This window comes from Sus scrofa, chromosome 2, assembly GCF_054392235.1.
Source record: "Sus scrofa isolate SSC_HxYL_T2T_F1_AM1 chromosome 2, Sscrofa_HxYL_maternal_Yorkshire_Landrace_v2.0, whole genome shotgun sequence".
In the NCBI taxonomy this organism is placed as follows: Eukaryota; Metazoa; Chordata; class Mammalia; order Artiodactyla; family Suidae; genus Sus; species Sus scrofa.
Window position 1 is genome coordinate 3029281 of NC_139384.1, and position 17877 is coordinate 3047157.

General features: G+C 63.5%; 1 protein-coding gene and 1 long non-coding RNA gene across 23 annotated transcripts in view; one reads left to right on the forward strand and one right to left on the reverse strand.

Annotated features, from left to right (window-relative positions):
- The window catches only part of SHANK2 (SH3 and multiple ankyrin repeat domains 2), a 513576-nt gene extending 496164 nt beyond the window's left edge, over positions 1–17412 (forward strand). For 11 of the 20 annotated variants that reach the window (XM_085010449.1, XM_085010452.1, XM_085010447.1 and 8 more), the window contains 4 exons: positions 983–1094; positions 1881–1901; positions 3253–5650; positions 13553–17412. In XM_085010449.1, the coding sequence (XP_084866575.1) occupies positions 983–1094; positions 1881–1901; positions 3253–5650; positions 13553–14123 (3102 nt within the window). In that variant the 3' untranslated portion in view covers positions 14124–17412. The remainder of the gene's footprint in view (positions 1–982; positions 1095–1880; positions 1902–3252; positions 5651–13552) is intronic. The other 9 variants (XM_085010454.1, XM_085010450.1, XM_085010457.1 and 6 more) reach the window with 3 other exon arrangements.
- Positions 1–17877, reverse strand: part of LOC146405023 (uncharacterized) — a 42633-nt gene that overhangs the window by 19546 nt on the left and 5210 nt on the right. Inside the window, exons 3-4 of one of the 3 annotated variants that reach the window (XR_014836730.1) lie at positions 6756–8243; positions 6359–6474 (exon numbers count right to left, since the gene is read on the reverse strand). The exons of the other annotated variants lie outside the window; for them this stretch is intronic. This is a non-coding gene — a long non-coding RNA (uncharacterized LOC146405023). The remainder of the gene's footprint in view (positions 1–6358; positions 6475–6755; positions 8244–17877) is intronic. 3 annotated transcript variants of the gene reach the window in all.

The following is a 17877-nucleotide window of genomic DNA, read 5'->3' on the forward strand; positions in this document are numbered from 1 at the left end:
GGAGCAGGGGGGTCAGGGCGGGTGGCAGCGGTCGCGGCCACATGCCCCAGCTGCCCAGACCAGGGGCCCCAGGGCAGTGCAGACCCGCGGCGGGGGACAGGCCAGGCTGGGGGACAGGCCTGCCCGTCCCTCGCCCGGGGTCTTCCCGTAGCGTGGAGCAGGCCGCCCCCGGGAGTGGAAGGGGCCTCCGCACACCCCCTGGGACCCCGCGGGAGGAGGACACGCCTCTCCGAGGGCTCAGGCCACCGCTACTCCCAGGGGCCACACCCGGAGCCCAGCTCAGAGCCACTGCCGGTGCCACTCCTGCCCCCACCCCAGGCAGGCAGCAGAGACCACAGGCCACTGAGGGCCGGCAGAGCCACCCGGTCCCCCGGGCAGGCTGCTTCTCAGCGGTTCCAGGCACAGAGCCTGGGCAGGCCAAGCTCACAGGAGCCGTGCAACAAGACGCCCTCAAGCTCACACCTGCGTTCCCCTTGGCGCTGCGTCCACCTCCAGTGCCCCGGGGGCGGGGGGGGGGCAATCTCAGTTTGACAGTGAAGAAAGCAACATGCTGGGGGGGGGGCACTGCCCAGGGCGAAGGAGGTGTGCGCCAGGCTCCTCCTGGAGCAGAAGGCAGGGGAGGACCAGGGCAGCCCGCCTGCCACAGGGTCCACGCGCTCCAGACAGCACCGCGCTCAGCTCGCACCCCTCCGGGAGCCACTGCTGTCGGCTGACTTTGCGGAGGGGGACGTGGTCGGAGCCCACTGCTGGGTGGCCTTTCCTACAGGACATCTGTCCAGGCCCCTCTCTCAGCTGGTCCATGTCAGGCAGACCAGGGCTTCACCGAGCAGGGCTCGCCAGTGTTTGGAGGGTGGAGGGGGCCCTTCGGGGGTCCTGGCTGCTGGTGCGTCCTGCCGGAAGACGTAGCCGCTCCCAGAAGCAGCCGGGGAAGCAGGGCCGGGGGCCGGGGGCCGGCGGGCTCAGCCGGCCCTCTGGTCCGCAGTCTGTGTTCGAGCGCCAGGGGATCGCCGTGATGACGCCCACTGTTCCCGGGAGCCCGAAAGGCCCGTTTCTGGGCCTCCCTCGAGGTACGATGCGAAGGCAAAAATCAATAGGTAAGCAGCGTGGCCGCACCCGCCAAGGTGCCCCTTGGCTCTCAGCACCCTTGGCAGCGCCCCTAGCGACCCCCAGCCCACTCCTGGAGGGCGGGCACCTGGTCTCTCCCCCAGGGAGCACTCTGACCCTCCGAGCGGCCGGCACTTCTCCACCCTCTGGGTACCAACCCCAACCCTGAGAGCCACGTCGGGGGGGGGAGGTGGTGGCCCGGGTCCAGGAAGCCCCCGCCCCTGCGCCGTCAGAGTGGGCCCTGGCGCGTGGGTCTCCTCCCCGCGCACCCCTCGTCCCCGCGGCCACCACTGCCATGCCTCGTGGAGCAGCTCAAGGGACACGCTTCTAAGGGCGGCTGGGTCGGGGTCTCGCGTCCTGAGGCTGTGACATGCTGTGTGCCCCCTGGTCCCCGTCACGGTGACTCCTACTGCCTGTTCCAGGCCAGGGAAAGGGGACCCCTTCAGACAGTCCCCTGGTGAGGTGACCCAGCATGGGCCTTACCGTGTAAATCCTCAGAGACACTGAGGCCACTGCCGGACACGGGGGGACGTTGGCAGCCACCCAGACGGCCCCTGGGGACCCAGCTCTGTGTCCAGCACCGTGGTCTGAGGCCTGGCGTCTGTGTCACTAGTCCGAGGGGACTGCAGCCGGCAGGAGCTAAACAGTGAGGGGAGGTGGCGCCTGCTGGCACTCAGAGCCCCTCCCGGGAGCTCAGGGCCACGCAGACCAGCCACACACCGCGTCCTGCCCCCGGCTCTGTGACTGGTCAATAACAATTGATTTCCTCCTGTCAGACAGCAGAATCTTTCTATCAGGTTAGTGGACCTTACAGTTTGCAATCTGTCCTGTGAATGCACCCCAGTCTGCTCTATAAGGCGTATTCTTAATCATTACTCCTTGGGCACGTAACTGTCAGGCCCCAGCGCACGCAGTCGCGCGACGAGGAGGACCTTTTAGCAGCCCTCTTGGCGACGCCGAAGCGTCCCCACAGGAGTATGTGGAATTTGGAATACCCTTATCGAACCCAAGTTCTCACTGGGATCCTTACTGTCGTCTGTCCTGGGAGCTGCTTCTCCCTTGAAGCAGTTCCTTCCCTCATCTCCCTGAAACACCCGCATGCCCCACGTGAGGCCCTGGCACTCGACGTCTGTCAGCGTCTGTGTCTGCGTCTGGCTTCCCGCCCCGAGTGCGTGCTGTTGAGGTGTATACCCTGGGTGGTCAGAAGAGTCGGAAAGCCCACCCAGGCGACACACGGGCACCCTGCCTCACGCAGCACCACGGCTTCCCTGGGTCAGGTCGCCCAACACGGACCTGGGCCCCGTTGGGACTGTGGTGACCCACCAGGCCTCTCAGCCCGGGGCGTCTCAGGCGGGACCCAGAGGGGCTGGCTGGGGCCGCAGCCACGCCTCTGCCCAGGCGCTGCTCCTGGCTTCGGCGGGGGTCTCGGGTGAGAGGGCCGGACCCTCCCGTCGCGGGCCTTCCCTGCCGCTGGGTGTCCTCCTGAGGCACGAGGGAGCCCAGAGAAGTCGGGCAACAAGACAGGTTCCTACCATGTACCCCAGGGTCCCTGCTGCCACGTGGGCGAGGCCATCCCGGGTCCCTGTGCTCCAGGGTGCCAGGCCTCCCCTCACACCTGCAGGACGTTGGCGCTTGTGCCCCTCCACGGCGGCACCGTCCGCGTCCCATTGGCCGGCGAAGCCACCCCCTGCGTGCACGTTGCCCTCTTCCAGAGGGCAGCGTGACAGCCTTCGTCCGGGGTCCCAAATCTCCCCCCTGGGGGCCCCTGGCCAAGCCTGATGCAGGGGTGCCTCTGGGTCCAGCCCGCCCCCGCCCTGCATGCACCCGCAGCCCCGAGGAGTCAGGTGCCCTCTGGCCTGGGTCGCGCCCCTCACGCCTGCCGCTCGGGGCACCGGGCGGAACGTCTCAGCAGCACGCACTCAGCACTTTCCAGCGCCTCCGCCTTGCTTCTCTTTCCCTTGATGCGGGGGAGGTCGGAATGGGCCGCGTGACCTCTTGGCATTGTGGCTTGGGCTGTGCTGTGTTCGTCAACGAGCGTGCACCGTGACTCTCCGTGCGTGTGCGGAGACACGGGGCGGCACGCCACTCCGGAGCTCGGGGGCGTGGGTCACGGCCGCGGTGTCAACCTAACCCTGTCTCTGCTCGTAGGAATAACGGAGGAAGAGCGACAGTTTCTGGCCCCCCCGATGCTGAAGTTCACCAGGAGCCTGTCCATGCCGGACACCTCGGAGGACATCCCGCCCCCTCCGCAGGCGGTGCCCCCGTCTCCGCCCCCGCCCTCCCCCACCGCCTACAACTGCCCCAAGTCCCCGACTCCGCGAGTCTACGGGACCATCAAGCCCGCGTTCAACCAGAACGCCGCCGCCAAGGTGTCCCCCGCGCCTCGCTCGGACACGGTGGCCACCATGGTGAGGGAGAAGGGGCTGTACTACCGCAGGGAGCTGGACCGCTACTCCCTGGACTCCGAGGACCTCTACAGCCGCGCCGCCGCCGCCGCCCAGGGCACCTTCCGCGGCAAGAGGGGCCAGATGCCCGAAAACCCCTACTCCGAGGTGGGCAAGATCGCCAGCAAGGCCGTGTACGTGCCCGCCAAGCCCGCCAGGCGCAAGGGCATGCTGGTGAAGCAGTCCAACGTGGAGGACAGCCCCGAGAAGACGTGCGCCATCGCCATCCCCACCATCATCGTCAAGGAGCCCTCCACCAGCAGCAGCGGCAAGAGCAGCCAGGCCAGCAGCATGGAGATCGACCCCCAGGCCTCGGAGCAGCCGGGCCAGCTGCGGCCCGACGACAGCCTGACCGTCAGCAGCCCCTTCGCTGCCGCCATCGCCGGGGCCGTCCGCGACCGGGAGAAGCGGCTGGAAGCCAGGAGGAACTCGCCGGCCTTCCTGTCCACAGACCTGGGCGACGAGGACGTGGGCCTGGGGCCGCCCGCCCCCCGGGCGCGGCCCTCCACCTTCCCCGAGGAGGCCGAGTTCGGCGAGGAGGACGGCGCCGAGCCGCTCGCGTCCCCCACGCCAGCGGCGGCCCCCAGGGAGGCCGAGAACCACTTTGCGGGCGGTGGCGAGGCCGGGGCTCAGGGTGAGGCCGGCAGGCCCCTGAACCCCACATCCAAAGCCAAGGGGCCCGAGGGCAGCCCTGCGGTGCCCCCCAAGAGCAGCAGCACGGCCGGGCCCGAGAACTACGTGCACCCGCTCACAGGGAGGCTGCTGGACCCCAGCTCCCCGCTGGCCCTGGCGCTCTCCGCGAGGGACAGAGCCATGAAGGAGTCCCAGCAGGGCCCCAGGGGGGAGGCCCCCAAGGCCGACCTCAACAAGCCTCTCTACATCGATACCAAAATGCGGCCCTGCACGGAAGCAGGCTTCCCTCCGGTCACCAGGCAGAACACGCGGGGGCCCCTGAGGCGGCAGGAGACGGAGAACAAGTACGAGACCGACCGGAAGGACGACAAGAAGGGCACGCTCATCAGCATCGTGGACGCGTCCCAGCAGAAGTCGGCCGGGCTGCTGATGGTCCACACTGTGGACGCGGCCAGGCCGGACGACTTCCTGGAGGAAGAGGACGAGAAGGCTGACGAGGAAACAGAGCCAGACCACTTGCCGTCCGAGGTGCCGGAAGGCGTCCCCGAAACCGAAGGTGCTTTACCGATGCCCGCCGGCCCCGAGCCCGCGGCCACCGCGCCCAGCAGGACCGTCACGGCGGCGGGCTCCGTGGAGGAGGCGGCCATCCTGCCGTTCCGGATCCCTCCCCCGCCCCTGGCGTCCGTGGACCTGGACGAGGATTTTATCTTCACGGAGCCGCTGCCTCCCCCCCTGGAATTTGCAAATAGTTTTGAGATCCCCGATGACCGCGCCGCTCCTGTCCCCGTCCCCACAGACCTGGCCAAGCAGGAGAAAAACGACGCCTCCCAGTCCCCTTCGTTACCCTCCAGCCAGCCAGCCAACTCCGCAGACGCCAAGAAGCCAGCTGGCCTCTCGAACTGTCTGCCCGCCTCGTTCCTGCCGCCGCCCGAGAGCTTTGACGCCGTCACGGACTCCGGGATCGAGGAGGTGGACAGCCGGAGCAGCAGCGACCACCACCTCGAGACGACCAGCACCATCTCCACGGTGTCCAGCATCTCCACCCTGTCCTCGGAGGGCGGGGAGAACGCGGACACCTGCACGGTCTATGCAGACGGGCAGGCTTTTATGGTCGACAAGCCCCCGGTACCTCCGAAGCCAAAAATGAAGCCCATAGTCCACAAAGGCAACGCCCTTTTCCAGGACGCGCTGCTGGAGGAGGACGTGGGCAGCTTTGTGATCCCCCCGCCCGCGCCCCCGCCGCCGCCAGGCGCTGTCCAGCCTGGGACAACCAAGGTCATCCAGCCAAGGACCTCCAAGCTGTGGGGGGACGTCTCAGAGATCAAAAGCCCCATTCTCTCAGGCCCAAAGGCGAACGTGATTAGCGAGTTGAACTCAATCCTGCAGCAAATGAACCGAGAGAAGTCAGCGAAGCCGGGGGCAGGACTGGACCTGCCGACGGGAACCAAGCCTGCCAGCCTCGCTCCGAGGTAAGTGCCAAGATGGACCTGGTGCCACCAGGCCGGGCTTCCTCTGCCCCGCCCAGCGCTGACCGGGCACTGCGCTGACGAGCGACCAGAGTGGACACGAAGGGGACGCTCCTAGAGCCTCTTGTGGCGGCCGCCTCTGTCCTGCAGGCACGTGCTCCTCTCTTGGTCCCTGGATTGCGCGCAGCCCAGCCAAGTCATCTGGCCCCCACATGGAGATGCGGAACGAGACGCAGCCACAGGGCTATCCCCGCGGGGGCTCCCAGAGGAACCCCTCGCTCCCCTTCTTCCCGTGTCCTCCAGACCTTTGCCAGGACCCCCAAAGGCTACTCTGGAGCCAAAACCCAGCCCCGCGCAGCAGGCTGCAGGGGAGGGGCCGCGCCAGGCCGTGCGTGTGCGGGATGGTGTGTGCGGGGTCGCGTGCGTGTGCAGGGCTCTTCCCCGTCTCTGTCACTAAGTGGTCGGGGTGGGACCAGGCTGTGGATCCACCTTGAGCTCAGAGCAAAATGCACCCCGCGTGGGCCGCTCCCGGGGTCAGGCAGTGTAAGCTGCTGCCTAGGAACCGGGGCGTCCTAGCCACCCCAAGGGCGGTCCAGGCGGGGCGCGCTCTAACAGACCCGGCCGTCTGCCTGCTGCTGCTGCTGCGGTTCCCACCAGAGCCCCGGCCTCTGGCCACCACTCACGGGCCAGGGTTCTTCGCCCGAGACACACCCTTTCCCGGGGCCCCAGGCGACAGCGTTCGGCGTTCAGCTTTCCTCATGTCAGCCGTTGAAGTCTTTCTTCACAGTCCTGCTGGGCAGGCGGTCAAGTCGCGGTCAAGTCCGCTCCTGGGCAGAATCACACGGGGATGCGTGCTGAGAGCCACCGTTCTCCCGGTTTCCCTTCGGCGTGGACGGCCCACGCCCCCGCAGGGGAACACGGACGGGCCAGGCCCGGGAGAAAGAAGCGTGCTGATGCCGCGATCTTTTATGGGCGGCCCCCATTGCCCGTGCCGCTCGGAAGCACTGCGGCTGAGGAGCAGTGCCTCACAGACTCCCCATTTCTGGGGGACCAGCGCGCGCAGGCCTCAGGGCCCCTTGCAGAGAGCTCGCTTTGCCCTTCTCATTACCTGGCAGCACAGGTCTCCAGCTGCTGGGTCATGGGAAGCACAATCGTGATGCTTCATCTCAGAGCTTCACACTTTACAAAACCACTGGACGTGGGCGAGTCCTCTTTCCAGTGGCTGCTGGGGAGCAGGCATTAATTACACCCACTTTCCAGAAGGAGAAATGGAGACTCAGGCGGAACGGCCCATCCACGGGCACAGCAGCAGGAGACAGAGCCCGGGCCAGGCCGAGGCTTTCTGACTGGCACGTCCCATCGTCACCACCATCTGCTATCTGGGAGGCAGAGGGGCGTGAACTCAGGGCAGCCTGCATGGCGCCATGCTCCCCGGGGCCCTCCCGCCCAGGAGTCCAGGGGCCTCTCTGAACAGTATCTGGATTGTTAGCCAGCTCCCCTGGGCTCACGGGAGAAGGGTCTCCGAGCTGCAGGGGTCCCTAGGGTTTCCTGCCCTGCATTTCCCTGGGTGGGAGGGGCCTCGGAGCAGAATCCTGTTGGGCCTCTGACCGGCCCGTGCTCAGTGCCCAGGACGGGCACCTCCTGTCCATTCAGTTATCTTCAACCCAGGCCAGGCACAGTACGAACGTCAGCTGACGTCAACTGCACACTCGCCTCGGGCGCCAGGGGCGGGGCCTGAGCCCGTTCCCGTGGTCAGAGAGCTGGAGTGCTGGGCCCTGGGCTCAGCTGGAAGGCACAGAAGCAGACAAGCGGCCCAAGAGCGGCCTTGCGGGTCGTCTCCTCCCCCTGCAAGGAAGGGCAGCTGCCTGACTGAACATCAGCTCGGCAGGGCTCAGCCCACCAAGGCCGGGGTGGGGGGCCGCTGTTCTCACTGCCAAGGGTCACACTGAGTTGGACCAAGAAGAGGTCAGCCCTAAGGGCCAAGGACAAGGAGGAAGGGCAGCGCTGACTTAAGGCACTAAGCTGGGCACTCGGCTGCCGCCTCTGACCTTTCTGACCTCACCCGTCAAAGGCAAAGTGGACGTGCGCTTCAGCCACGAGCACGCTGACCGGGGTAAGCGGGGTACCGAGCCCTGGGCGCCAGCTCCACTTCTCTTCCCTCACGCGATCCCCCGGCCGCGGCCCCGGGACAGGCCTCCCTTTGCCAGGGTGGCACCTTCACTGAGAGGCCCGGATGTTTGGCCATTCAGGCATCAGACAAGTCCCAGGCTGTCCTCTCCACCAGGGCGCACCCGCATGGGTGTCTCAGCGCTGCTTTTAAATGCATCTCCAAACTCGGAGCTGTGAATGGCTCTGGGCAAAATGAGGCACGAAACGGGAGGAAGGGGCCTCCGAGTGAGGGACAGGAACTGAGTTTTCCCGGAGAAAACGGAGAACCCGCTGAGCTCTGTGAAGCGACAGACAAGCAGCAGTGCGGAAACCTCAGTTCCACAGACAGGGGCAGCGGCTGGTTCACTGAGAAGGCAGGAAGCACAGGCGCGCCTGCAGCTCTGGAAGTTACCGTCGGCCTCGGGGTCTTCTCCACAACTCAGAGGTGCTAGAAGCCAGGGCGGGATTGGGGGAGAAGAGAAAACTGAGCCACTCGATCCTTGCTCACGGGACCTGAGCCGTGAGTGAGCTTCCGCTACGAGTGTGTGTGCCCCGAAATCGGGACGACAGGCCTCTGGCTTCACCTTGATTACAGAAGGCTGGCGACGAGAAGGGGTCGCGTCGGTCCCTTCAGTAGGGACTGTGAGACGCAGCTCCTCGGGCCTGATCCACAAACACCCTGAGGCCAGGCCGTCAGGCAGTGCTCGCACGTGCTCCTCTGGCCAGGCCTCATCTTCCCGGGAAGCGTCTCATCTTTAAAGAGATCCTCAAGGGAAGCCGGCGGGGGGGCGCGTGTGAGCCCCTGCAGCGAGGCGGTGGGCTCTCCTGCTGGGCAGCACCCTAAGCTGAGTGCGCTGCAGGCCTCGGCCTCCTTCCTGGTGAAGCTCAGGAGGGTGACGGTGGGGACAGTGTGCGCTGCAGCTCTGCTGTTGCAACCGGTGCAGGAGCATCAGGGACCACGAGAGGTCCCGCCCCTCTCCACGTGGCTGGCTGTCCCGAGCCCCTTGGTGACCTAGCCAGTTTCACAGGCTTTTCAGCATCGGCGGTGCAGGCACGAGCAGCGATGCCCTCGTCAGAGCGTGTGTTTCCCCGAAAGCCACAGGGCCCATGCAGGCTGCCCGGGCCAGAGCTGGGAAGGGACCCTCCGCCCGGCCCCGGGGGCCTCTCGCGGTCCGAGGCGAGGAGGCCCCGAGGGGCTCCTTGTCAGAGCCGGTGGCAGGCCTGAGGGCGGCCGGCCGGCCACAGGCAGGCCACACACCAGGCAGGAGGCCCGGGCCCTCAGAAGCTGGGCAGCAGGTCACTGGTCCAATCTGATTCCCTGGGTGCTAGGCACCGTGCTGGGCCCCGGGGTTTATCCCTGAACAAGAAAACACGCGACGTCTCGCCTCCTGTGAAGCTGCAGTAGCTCGAGGGGGAGTGGATAAGAAACGATAAACACACAGACGCAAGGGCCCGCACTGCCGAGGGATGACGGCGTGCCAACAGCTCGGTGACTGGGCGGGAAAGAGGGGACCCTACTTAAGGAAGTGACATTTGAATGACCAGAAATACAAGAAGGAGCCAGCCATGCAGAAACCCCAGAGCAAGGCAGCCCAGTCCTCCATGCCCAAGAAACCGCCAGACAAGGAGGGCAGGTTGCCCTGAGTGGTGGCAGCCATCAGGGGCTTAAGCAGAGGTTTGGCAGGACCTGACTCTGGTGTCACAAGACTGACCTAGCAGCTCTGTGCTCCGGCGGGTCAGGGTGACACAGGGAGGCCCAGGAGCAGGCTGCCCCAGGGCCCAGGGAGCCTCCGCTCTGGAGACAGGAGGAGGAAGGGTGCCCCAGGGAGCCGGGAACAGCGGCCGGACTGACACGTGCACCTTGACCCGAAACAGAGGAGCCTGACCTAAGATACCCGAGGATGGTTTTTAAATCAAGAGAAATCTGCTCTTGGTCCACATTCACTGAAGTGGCAGCGGAGTTTGGGTTTGGCTTTCACCCTCGCTGTTGGGAGAATCAAAGCAGTGACTGGACGACTGGGGCCCCACCGGTGCCCTCCCCCAGGACCCCCTGCCCTGTTTCCCTCCAAACCCCCTCACCCGTCTCAGAGGAGCAGAGGACTCTGGGACCAGCCTGCACCTCTCGGAGGCACCACCAGAGCTCCAGGCTCCCCGAGGCGGGGCGTGGCCAGTTCTCAGGAGCCACCCTCGGGCCCCCAGCTGCCCCCACAGGTGCTGCACCTGCTGAGCGCAGCACCAGCTCTCAGCAGTATTACCCTGAGAACTTCTTGGTTTTAAAATAAATCATTTGGGGTTGTTAAAAAATTATCTCTGCCCGGCTGGTCCCAGGGCACAGACTTCAAAATGACTTGGTAAGAGAAGCCGCTCGTGGCGTGTTCGCGGCCTCGGCGCCGTTGCAGAGCTTTATCACGTCACAGCCGCAAGAGACAAGGTGAGGTCATGTCAGTGTCGGAAATGGCCCGTAACGAGGTGAATGCGGCGGTGGGGGGGGGGGAATCTCCCCGCCGATGGCACTGGGGGGGCTCTGGGCTGCCTGCAGCACTTCATCCCTCAGGTCCGGCCCCACGGCCTCCCTCCCCACTGGCCCTTGCGCCCCGGCTTCTCGGCCCGCTTAGGGGTGAGCATCCCAGCAGAAAGCCTGGGTTCCTGCCGGGGGCCGTGGAACCCCCGGCGGCCCCTGCCCTCCCAGTTCTGGCCGGTCGGCCTGGCCCCGTCACGTCACTTCCCATCTGGGAAACGAGCTCCCTCACGGCCATCACTGGCCTTCAGCCGTCACGGACCCAGCACCCAGCGTGGGCCCGGCCAGGCAGGGGACACTCCGGGCCGGCGCGCTCGGGCCGGGGCCGTTCTGTGCACACTGTGGCGCCTCCCCCTCTCTCCCATGCCCGTCTTTGAGCCGCTCTAAAGACAGAACAGCTTCCTCCGAGCAGTTCTGCAAGAGCAGGGCGCGTCACCAAAGCCCTCCAGGGACGAAGCACAGAGGGGCAGGCACCCTGGAGGGGCCTGCGCTGCGGGTTCAGAGCCCACCCCCGGCTCGGGAGGGGCAGCCGACCATGCCTCGCGGCGGCGACACTGGACAGCCTCTGGCCCGCGGCCAGCTGTGGTTCAAGGGCCAAAGTGAATCTGTAAACACCATGAAGGAGCGACTTGAACACTCACTTCCTCCGCCCGGTAACCTGCGCCGACTGATAAAATACCAACGCATCTCTGAGTGCGTCAAGTCCCAACTTTTGTTTCACTTCTCATGTTTCCATATGGATTTGATGTAAAAGGCAGGAGAGCGAGTACTATTCCAGGAGAGGGCGTGAGCGTGTGTCTGTGTCTGTTCTAAATCAGGGCAGCCGATTCCTGTGGGTTCCGCCCGGGACCTAGTGGTTGCCTAGCAACATGACGATCTCCGCAGCCTGGAGATCCAGGGAATCACATCGGAGGGCTTAAGGGAGACGGAGCCAAGCCCCCGGAAGGAGCGCAGCATGGGCCGGCCCCGGCAGGCCTCTGCTCTGCTCCCCAGATGCTCCGGTCACCCTTGCCCACAGCGGCATCCAGCGGGACTGTGGCCGGGTCTGACGCCCTGTTTCCCGGCCGCCGGCTCTCATCTCCTGGCGCGGACTCAAGCCAGGCCCGCGTCGGCGGGAGGCCTTCCCCCCGCCAGGAACAGCCATTTATCCTTCCCAAGCTGCCGGGACAAAGGGCGGCTCAGAAACCCACACTGCAGTGTCAGCAACGAGCTGGGTCGGAGGGACCTCGGGCAGAGGCTCAGCTCACTCCCATGCCGCCGTGTTCTCTTTCTTCCTGGGCACCGTCCTTAGGCTCACACTGTCCCAAGCCAAAGAGGGCAGAGTTGTGACTGTCCCACCTGCCAGAGCAAGGCCCCTTTGGACCCTGTTCTGGGCGGTTCTGTGGCCTGCCCACCCTACCTGCCTCCGAGGCCAGGAAGGCACCAGCATGGCTAGGTTCTGTGCCACTCTGCTTTCATTTCACCCACGGAAGGAAGCTTCTTTTGCTAATTGTAATTCATTTTGCAGTGTTGTCTCAACCCAGGCCATTCTGTCATTTTCATTTGCTCCCATGGCGGGTGTTAACAGAAGAGGGTCGTGCTGAACGGAAGTAAGTGGCCTGCGGAAGTCTCTTCTCTCTGGTGTGCTGCACTGTCCCTCCTCCGCCCTGCCTGCTGCCGCCAACGCGGGGCTGCTTCTCGCTACGCCCACGGCTGCCTGCAGGGCCCGCCTGTTCAAAAACCCAGCTAGCCCCGTGGCAAGGGCTCGGGGAGTTCCTCTCCGGGGCTCAGAGGGGCCCCCACTGTGCGCTGCCTGGGTTTAAAGCCGTTGCTCTCACGCTGGGAGCGTAACTAGCCTCTGCCTTACAAAGACCCACGACGACACGGTCAGGTCACTTCCCAGCTGCGTTGCCACAGCGGGTCGACCGCCAGGGTCACGGGCACAGCACCCGCAGAGCCGCCTTCAAGGAAGGCCGTGACTCGCCTGAGCCATGTGTTCTGGTGCTGTGCTGACCCACGTCCAGAAAACCCCTCTGTTCCCTGGAGGCCCTAAGGAACACCCCAAGCCCCTCTGGGCGGACCTGCTTCACACCGACTCATGACTTTCCTTCAGCCATCTTGGCCGGACTGTGGTGTCTGAGTGGTTCACGTGAGCCTGCCCCAAACAGATGTGTGGACAGCTGTGGGCCAGGCCAGAGGGGAGACAGGCCGTCCTGAGTTGGAACCAGAGCGCATCTTTTGGTCCTGCTTGAGCACTGAAATGTGCGGGTTCCTCAAGGCCTTGCTGTGTCCCCAACCCGCCTCCCTCCAGAACCTGGTCCAGGTCCTGGGGGGCCGGGGGGGTTGCTCCGTTTCTCGCCTTTGAGTAGTGAGCCTGGCAGGTGGACAAGTCTCGCCTGGGGCTGCCTGCCTTCACCTGGGATACACCCAGTACAAGCAGTAACCAAGGCCCCCGGTGAGGTGCTTCACGGGGTCTCCTCCCTGTAACCAGGCCCGCCCTGAGCCCCCGGCCCTCCAGGAAATGGCATGGGAGTGACAGTGGGTGGGTGGGGGTCTCAGCTGAGGGCATCCCCTGCCCCGGAAGTGCTTCGGGACAAGATCGAAGCTGGGGCCCGGCACCGTCCCCCTTTGGCTCTGCTGCTGCTCCCCAGGGGAGGCTGGCCCTTGAGGCAGCAGTGACCGCCTCCAGGTGGAGGAGACCCCAAGGCTCAGCGGCACCTTGGCAGCCGACTGGCGCTCTACCCAAACGTGGACCCAGGGAGATAAACAGCGCAAAGGGACGGTCCAGGCGCAGACCGGCCCCGCCCCAGCCGCTCCCGCCCCCCGCCCCCCCGCTCGCAGACACTGCAGCCGCCCGCCAGCACCCCCAGGGGCGGGGCCTCCACCTGCTCCAGCAGGGCCGGCTGCGAGGCGCCCTCCCCTGCCCCTGCCCCTGCCCCTGCCAGGCGGACCATGGAAAGTCTGGGTGGGGGCGGCGGGGGGCAGGCCAAGGGAGGGTCTCTCCTCGGGGCTCCTTCCCTCTGCTGGCTGAAGCGGGGGCAGAGCGGTCACTTCCTCAAGTGGTTCTGGCGACAGCGACAGCAGGGGGAGCGGGAGATGAGGTGCCTCCGGCCTGCCCCCGGGTCTCCCTGGCCCCTCTCCGCCCACTGCCGGTGCACCTGCCCTCAGGCCCCGGCGTGGTCCAGGTGTCCCCCCCCTCCCCGCGCCCGTCTGCTCGGTGGCCAGGCTTGTGATGCTTTTCTCTGTTGCTGCCGTTGCAGAGGCCCAGAGGTCATGAGCAGCGTCTCAGGTTCGCGGAGCACGACCGTCACCTTCACCGTCCGCCCTGGGACCTCCCAGCCCATCACCCTGCAGAGCCGGCCCCCAGACTATGAGAGCAGGACCTCAGGAACGAGACGCGCCCCCAGCCCTGTGGTCTCGCCAACAGAGCTGAGCAAAGAGATGCTGCCCGCCCCTCTGTCCGCGGCCGCCGCCTCGCCCTCTCCCGCGCTCTCGGACGTCTTCGGCCTCCCCAGCCAGCCCCCCGCCGGGGACCTGTTTGGCTTGAACCCAGCGGGACGCAGCAGGTCGCCGTCCCCCTCGATACTGCAACAGCCAATCTCCAATAAGCCTTTCACAGCTAAGCCCGTCCACCTGTGGACCAAGCCAGACGTGGCGGACTGGCTGGAAAGCCTCAACCTGGGTGAGCATAAAGAGGCCTTCATGGACAACGAGATCGACGGCAGCCACCTGCCCAACCTCCAGAAGGAAGACCTCATAGACCTGGGCGTGACGCGAGTCGGGCACAGGATGAACATAGAGAGGGCTCTGAAGCAGCTGCTGGACAGATAAGGGTGGCTGCCCTCGCGTCCCAGACTTCTTGTTATAAATAGAGATGGGCTTACGCTGAAAGGCCCGGAGGGCGCGCACCAACCCCAGCCCGCGGGCTTGTCTCCGGTCCCAGAGGAACGCGGTGTGTCCCTGGCGTGGCTGCGCCAAGGCCCTGGCCCCCAGCTCCCGGGGGGGCAGGGGGGCCGCCGGGGCTGTTGCTGTCGGGGGGGGGGGGGGTCGGGGGGGGACTGTTGGATCGGGAAGGAGCCGCGCGGCCGGCCTCCCCGAGGTCCCCGTGGCTGCAGCGAGGGGCCCTCACCCCGCCGGCAGACACCACTGCGCCCTCCACACCTCCCTCGGCCCCTCTGCGGGCCGGCAGCCCTCGCACCCGGGCCTCTCGAGGGCACGCAGCGCTCGCGGGCTCTCTTTCCCGTACTTGGCTCGTGGCTAGATGCCTGCAGACGTGTGTGCGTGTGTACGCGGCGCCCCTTCGGAAAGGCAGACAGACTTTCTTCCTCGGACCTTCCGCCCCTCGGCCTCCCACGGTCCCCTGGCCACGAGGTTCTTGGCAGTTGGGGGGTGTCCTGAATGGGATCGTGCCCAGCTTGGCTTGGCTTTCTTTCTTTCTGCAAATCTATTAGCATAACTCCAAAGTGGCCGCACAGATGCCACATGGAGTGAGTCGAAGCACAAAGTCACGCTTCCCAGGGGAGGGAGAGCTGGCCCGGCACTCAAGGGGCAGAGCGGCCGTCCGTCTGCCGGGAGCCTCCGTCCAGGACGGAGAGGAGGGGTTCTCTGCCGTGCGGAATTTCCTCGCACAACGTGTGTTAAATTCTGCGACCATCAGAGCAGGCAGGCACCCACTTTGGCATGCAGGACGAGACACGAGGTGGGCATGTGCCACCAGGTGGGACAGGACCCCTCTCTCTGGTGGGAGCTGGGGGAGCGGGGGGCCTCAGCTCTGAGCCCAGCCAAGGGGAAGCAGCTGTGCCAAGAAAGCCCTTTTGTCCTCGGAGGCCAGGGGAGCGGGGACCGAGGGCTTCTTCCCTCCCCCTCTGAGTGTCAGGAATCCCACCAGCTTGTCTTAACAGCACAGGGCTTGCGGGGAACCCGGTGGGTGCAGGTAGACAGGTCCCAGGGTCAAGCACAGGAGGTGGGCTGCGGGGCCAGGGTGTGACACAGATGAACCACGACAGGAAAGGGCAGGGGGACCCGGGACTGCCAGGCTCGCCTCTCCGGCGCGGCGGCGGCGAGGCTCCCTTGGGCCTGCCCCGCTCTCTCCCCCAGAGCCCCCTCCCCTGTAACAATACCTCTAGTTCCCCAGGGAGGTGGACGACTGCGTGCAGAACAGCCAGCCAGGCAGGCACAGGCGTGTGGAAGAGACAACGAACGTCAGGTTTTTGGCTTTTATTATGATTTCAGAACTAGCCTAGCCCATCTCTAATTATAAAAACGTGATTTTTTTTTTCCTTTTCTTTATGCTCACAATCAAGTGTCTGACTAGGTCTGGAACAGCTCTAGAATGAACGCATAAAATTTAGCAATTGAAAATCTTTCTTTACTGCAAGTTTAAATAGTTGTACAGATAGTTTATAAGCACAATATTTTAAGAAAAAAAAAGTGGCTGGTCTACTAGGCAGCCTTTGTGCCACTTCAGTGCTAGAAAGTTAAAGAAAAAAAAAAAACTTTTGTGATTTAATGATACTATTTCTGTGGAATAATTATGAAAGTATGACCTTTTTAAATCAAACTTATTTGGATGCATCGGAACCAGCAGAGCTGTGTTACATTTTCTATCTTTGCTAGAACTTCGTCATCGAAGGACAATTATTTCTTCAAAAGTGGTTGTAACTCACAATGCAGCAGTTTCTCCAAACACACACGCGCACGCCACATCGCTTTTCCAGCCCCTCAACTGGAAACGGCGTTTTGGACCCTGTGTTCCAAAACCTTCCACAGGTCAATCTTTCTATTTGAACCGTCCGTTCCAACTTGAAATCAGTTGAATACTAAGGCACTTTACTTCCTTACGTACTTTCAATTTTTCCATCACGAGCTGAACAGGCATCACCCTAGAGGAATTTCTAGCCAGGATACTGCAGGCAGCCTGCTGAGCAGCCCAGTATTTCCAAAAAGGTAAAACTGGTCGTGTGGCCACTATTTGTCTTCCATTTGGTGATTTTTGCCAAATCCAGTGAGTCCTCCACTCGGCCGCGGTTTTTTTCTCCCCTGCCTACTGTTAGGGTTCCCCCTCTGCCAGGGGCCAGGCACAAGGCTAGACAGAACGAGAGGAAAGGAAGCGTGGGGAGCCTGGAACCAACGGCCACTTAGGGGCGTCAGGGTCCCTGAACTCTGGTAGTCAGAAGGCGAGAGCTGGCCCTTCTTCCCTTTCTTAAGTAGAGACTTCGAGTCCTGTGCACCTGACCCAGGCGAGAGAGCTGGTGGCACCGTTTATTTTCTGTCTTACTACAGAAGTCACAGGACCTCCCAGAACCTGCACTGACACGAGCATAAACACGTTGCCAAGACGCCTCAGGCTCTAGCTCTAGTCGACGGATTTGCCACAGAAAGCAATAGTTCCTCTTTGAAATTGCCGCCCACTGCCCCTCCCCCCAGCCCCTTGGGACAGGTCAGGACCAGGCCCCACCTACTCCACACCCCTCTTCACCCCTGAAACCCATGTTCAACTGCTCACATCAAGATTCTGTTAATACTCTTCCAGGTTTTAAGAAGATCAACTTTTGTCATATGCTGTAGTTTAAATAAACTGCATTTACAGGCCTACTTTCTGTAACATTGTGTATACAAGACGGAAACTGCTCCAGCTGTCAACTACGAACACCTGCCAAGACACCTTCTCCAGGGCGTCGGGGCGCATTTTAGGTTAATTCATACAATATAAAAATGCCTCCGTGTGACTGTTGATTTGCTGAACTTCACAAAGTGAATTGTCTGTGGTACTTTAGTTAATAAAACGGTGATTTTTTTTCTGAGTTACTGAACAAGCAGGCATTACCCAGGGTGATCTGGCAATGACCTTTTGTGTGTGTGGGCCACAAATACTGATTTTTTTTCCCATGAACAAATTTTCTGTTTTTTTTTAGAAACTAATATGTCTTCACACTATAGTTTGTGTAACATTGTTCACATTATCTATGTTTCTGTTACTTTTGTGCTTTTATTCTTTTCAGACCTTATTAAAAACAAACAAACAAACAAAACGAGCTCCTGTAATTGCACTTTCTCCCAATCCTTAAATCTCTTGTATGGCAACCAAAATTACTATTAAAAAAATAAATATACGATTGCACTAAGGTTGTGGTTCTGATTGCAAACAGTGAAAACTGTCTGAACGAGACAGAGCTGCAAGCTTACGACCGAGTGTAGGTTAGCCGAACGTCGCAGCCACCGGACCGCTGTGAAACCCACCAGGCCCCGTCCTCCCTGGAAGAGGCGAAGTGCTCCTTGCCGACAGCGGACCTGCCCTGCTTCCACCGAAGGCCCCCCCGTGCGCAGATGGAACCGTGTGCCACATCAGAGCCCTGGGAACCCTCACCGCGGACGCCGGCGGACCCTGCGGGGCGAGGGGAGCCGAGGCCTGGCTCTCCCGCCCGGGATGGAAGCGGAGGCGCCGAAGAGGGGGACGAGGCAGCCTCCAGCCCCCAGCCCCCTCCTCAGGGCAGAGGCTCCCCGCTGCCACGGCGGCTGCCGTCCCGCCCGCCCTCCCGCCGCCGCCGTCGGCCCGCAGCGCCGGACCCCGAGCCGGGGAGCTGGG